At 44.9% G+C, this 3,677-nt stretch overlaps 1 protein-coding gene across 1 annotated transcript in view; it reads left to right on the plus strand.

The window, feature by feature from the left end:
• Positions 1-18: 18 nt before the first annotated feature.
• The window catches only part of PRKCI (protein kinase C iota), a 62,503-nt gene continuing 58,844 nt past the window's right edge, over positions 19-3,677 (plus strand). Inside the window, exon 1 of the mRNA XM_003794658.3 lies at positions 19-140. Coding sequence (XP_003794706.1) covers positions 37-140 — 104 coding nt within the window. The 5' untranslated portion in view covers positions 19-36. The remainder of the gene's footprint in view (positions 141-3,677) is intronic.

Consider the following 3,677-nt stretch of genomic DNA (forward strand, 5'->3'; position numbering starts at 1 on the left):
GCCTGGCGCGCCCCTCGCGCTCCCGGGAGCGGGGAGATGCCGACCCAGAGGGACAGCAGCACCATGGCCCACACGGTCGCGGGCGGCGGCGGCGGCGGGGACCACTCGCACCAGGTCCGGGTGAAAGCCTACTACCGCGGGTGAGTGCAGGCAGAGAGGGCGGGCGACGGCCGGCTGGCCTCGCGCGGAGGGGGCGGCAGGCCGGGGGCGCCCAGGTCGCGGTGGGGGCCAGCGGCGGGGGCTGAGCGAGGCCGCACGGGCTGCAGCCCCGCGGGTGGGCTGCGGGGCGCGAGGTCCCAGGGCCCGGCTGGGTCCCAGGGCCGGACAGAGTCTGGGGAGCAGCCCGGGCGCGGAGCGGGGTCGCGGGGCCTCAACGCCTGAAGTGCGCGCGGCGTGGGAGCCCAGGGTTCGGCTGCGGAGCGCCGGGGGAGCGGCAGGCCTGACGCCTGGGCTCTGCAGGTGGCTTTACCTGGGTCGTGGTGTCGGAAGGACCCAGGTAGGCTGAGGTGTTGCCGGGAGGGAGGAGGACTAAATGCTGTGATCTTAGTCACATTATTACCTGTAGTAATTACCGTGCTTACTAGAAATAACCCGGTCCTGAGAGCACTGCGTTAAATCATTCTATCACCAGTCACGCCAGCCGCCCTCCTTCCTCTGAATTCAGCTGCGGTTTGAAAAAAAAAAAATTGAGATCATTACATCTAGGAGCATTAGGAGGATGGAATGTTAGAGTGAGTTTCGTAAAGGTTCGAGACCAGGGATTAACAGAAAACCCCACTGCTTTGGCCTTACTGCTTGTCCAAGTGAATTGCTTTAAAAAAACAAACAAGAAACCCTCCAGCTCTGCCAGGTTGAAACTGCAGCGCATACTTTCACATTCCTGAGGGCATCAGCCGAGATAGCGCACTCTCTACTGCCTCTCTTGTTTTGATTTCAAAGAAACAGAAGCCCCTGAATGCCTTACTGATTTGATGTAAGGGCTTGCGAGGGGTTTGCCGCCCTGAACCTCTGGCCTCTGCTTGTTAGCCTAGCGGTGGTTCACAGGAGTTAGACCGGACGGTGTTACGCCTGTTTGTACGTAAACGCAGGTAAAATTGATGAAGGAGGTTTTGATTGTAGAACAATACCAAAGAGTGTTTGGATGTTTTTTGTAAGTTTTTAGTTGTCACAAAAGCTGTTTTGACTTGGGGATGCCCAGCTGTGAACTTTGCAAGGTGGGAAAAAAGCCTCCTCTGCTTTTTTTTTTTTTTTTTTGGATGAGCTGTTTCACTTTAGAGTTGTTCCATTTTATGAAGTTGCTAGTTCTTGAGTCGGTAGGTGTAGCACTTGAAATATGGTAGGTTAATTTTTTTTTAGAGATGCCTAATTATGGACTCTTTATGTAAAAGTGGATACATACACGTAGGAAAGTGCAGAGTGTTCTGAGGTATAAAAGTGTCCCCAACCCCTCACAGGACAACTGTAGACCGTTTATTTTGGTTCCTCTAGAGTTTGCATTTATTACTTTCAAAATTGTACTCTTGGTGATTTATCAGCTTTAGAGAGCATCTACCTGTCCTTCCCCTGAAAGGTGAGAAATTCAGCACCTAATCATCGTCTCCTTCGGATAGAGGTGCCTTTCACTTTTTATAGTTAAACTATTATTTTTAGTTTGCTGAGTTACCTTTATGGCTTTCAGTAATATAAATTCTTGACTTACTAAATTGATGTGGTCTCCAATGACTCTATGATAGATGAAGAAATTAGAGCTTTTCTTTTTTCCCATTTTTACTAGTTTGACAAAGATAAATACACCTAGATAGTGACTTAGAATCATTCTAAGCTGCTGCTTTGGAGAGAATCAAAGTCTGCTGTACTTTAGGAATATAGATGTCACATTTACTTGGCTCATTGCTTCAACTATTAAAAAGAAGAGAATGACATAGTGCTTTTTTAGTGTTTGACTAACATTTTTCCGAGACATTCAAGTTAAAGTTGTCTTTTGAAACCTATGAAATTTTGCTAAGGAAAGATTCAACCCCCTTGCCCGTTATAGTGCTTTTTATTCGATGAAATCTTTCTAATGGCACCTCATTTAAAGACAACATCAGCACTCTTTAAATTATACCAATTTCTGTCCTCTGAAATTAGATCGGTTAGAGTTATGTGTTATATAGTCTGAGCTGATGGTGAGAATGTTACGTAGGCAAGCTGCTTGTTGATGTAGGATGGGACTAAAGTGAGTCAGCAACTAGCATAGTTAATAAACAGGTTGGCTAAGTAGACCGCCTACCTGATTTTAAAATAGAAAATCCTTTATTCCAAGAAATGTAAGGACATGCTGCATGTGCATTTGAAAAAGTTTCCTTTCCTCAGTTCTTGTGAATAGCTGCTGCACATAGCTTTCCCCGACCCTTTTCTAACAATATTTTTTTTCTTTCCTTTCTTTCTTTCTTTCTTTTTTGAGGCATAGTTTCACTCTGTTGCCCTGGGTAGAGTGCTGTGGCATCATAGCTCACAGCAACCTCCAACTCCTGGGCACAAGTGATCCTCTTGCCTTAGCCTCCCGAGTAGCTAGGACTACAGGTGCCCACTGCCACACTGGGTTAGTTTTTTTATTTTTGGTAGAGACAGGGTCTTACTCAGGTTGCTCTTTAACTCTTGAGCTCAAGAAATCCACCTGCGTCAGCCTCCCACAGAGCTAAGATTACAGACGTGAGCCTCCATGTCTGGGCTTCTAACAATATTTCTTTCCCTTCAATGTTGACTCTTGTAATAGCCAGAATTTTTTAGTGAATAAGTTGTTCCTCCCTTTCAAAGACATATATGGTGTTATCATTGTATTAAATTTGATCTTAGTGAAAATGTGATGTCTCTCTAGATAATAACAGACTTTTTTTTTTTTTCTAGTTTTTAACTAGGACATTAAGAGTGCTGATAACTTGATTTTATTGGAGACCACCTGAGTGCCTGGCGTCTTTCTCTGATGTGGGGTGTTTCAGTGTGTGGCCTAGTGGTGTTAGTTTGGAGGAAGAGAAACAGGTTTTGTTAGTTAGTGACAGATTGTCATTGTGTGTGCTTATCCTTGTATAAAGTTACTTGATGTTATGGGATCAACTTTAACAAAGCAGTGTCCAGGCTGCTCATTTCTTTATATTATATATGTAAGGAAAATTTGGCAAAAGCTCATACAAATTCTGTTTAAACCACTGCTGTCGGGCAGCAATAAAAATATAAGGGATCTCTTCTGTGCACATCTAGAAATAAGAAATTAACTCTGCCTATTTGGAATGCATAGCTGGTTCAGTGAAGAAGTAGGATTTTTCTCATTATAAACAAGTTTGACAAGACTTATTTTTAAAAGAATTGCAGAATTATTTTAACCATTACTTTAATAATAGTTCTGAGGAAATAAAAATAGTGTCTTAAGTTGAGGGTTAGGGGAATGTTGGTTGGTTGATCCCGGAGTCTCTGACATAGCACCTGACCACAAGGCAGCTGATCCACAGCATGGCCCAAGAGACAAAAGTAGGGCATGATGGCCTGCAGCCCAGAAAGCCAAAGTCAGATGGGAAAAAACCCCTTAAAAATTTGAATTAGATAATATGGAGAGCACCTGGGATGAGGCTGAAGCGTTGGAGGGACAGGCTGGTGAGGCCACACAAACTGAAGATGTGGAAAAGCGGACACAGGTGGAC

Source organism: Otolemur garnettii, unplaced genomic scaffold (assembly GCF_000181295.1).
Source record: "Otolemur garnettii isolate 467f Iridium unplaced genomic scaffold, OtoGar3 scaffold00084, whole genome shotgun sequence".
NCBI lineage: Eukaryota > Metazoa > Chordata > Mammalia > Primates > Galagidae > Otolemur > Otolemur garnettii.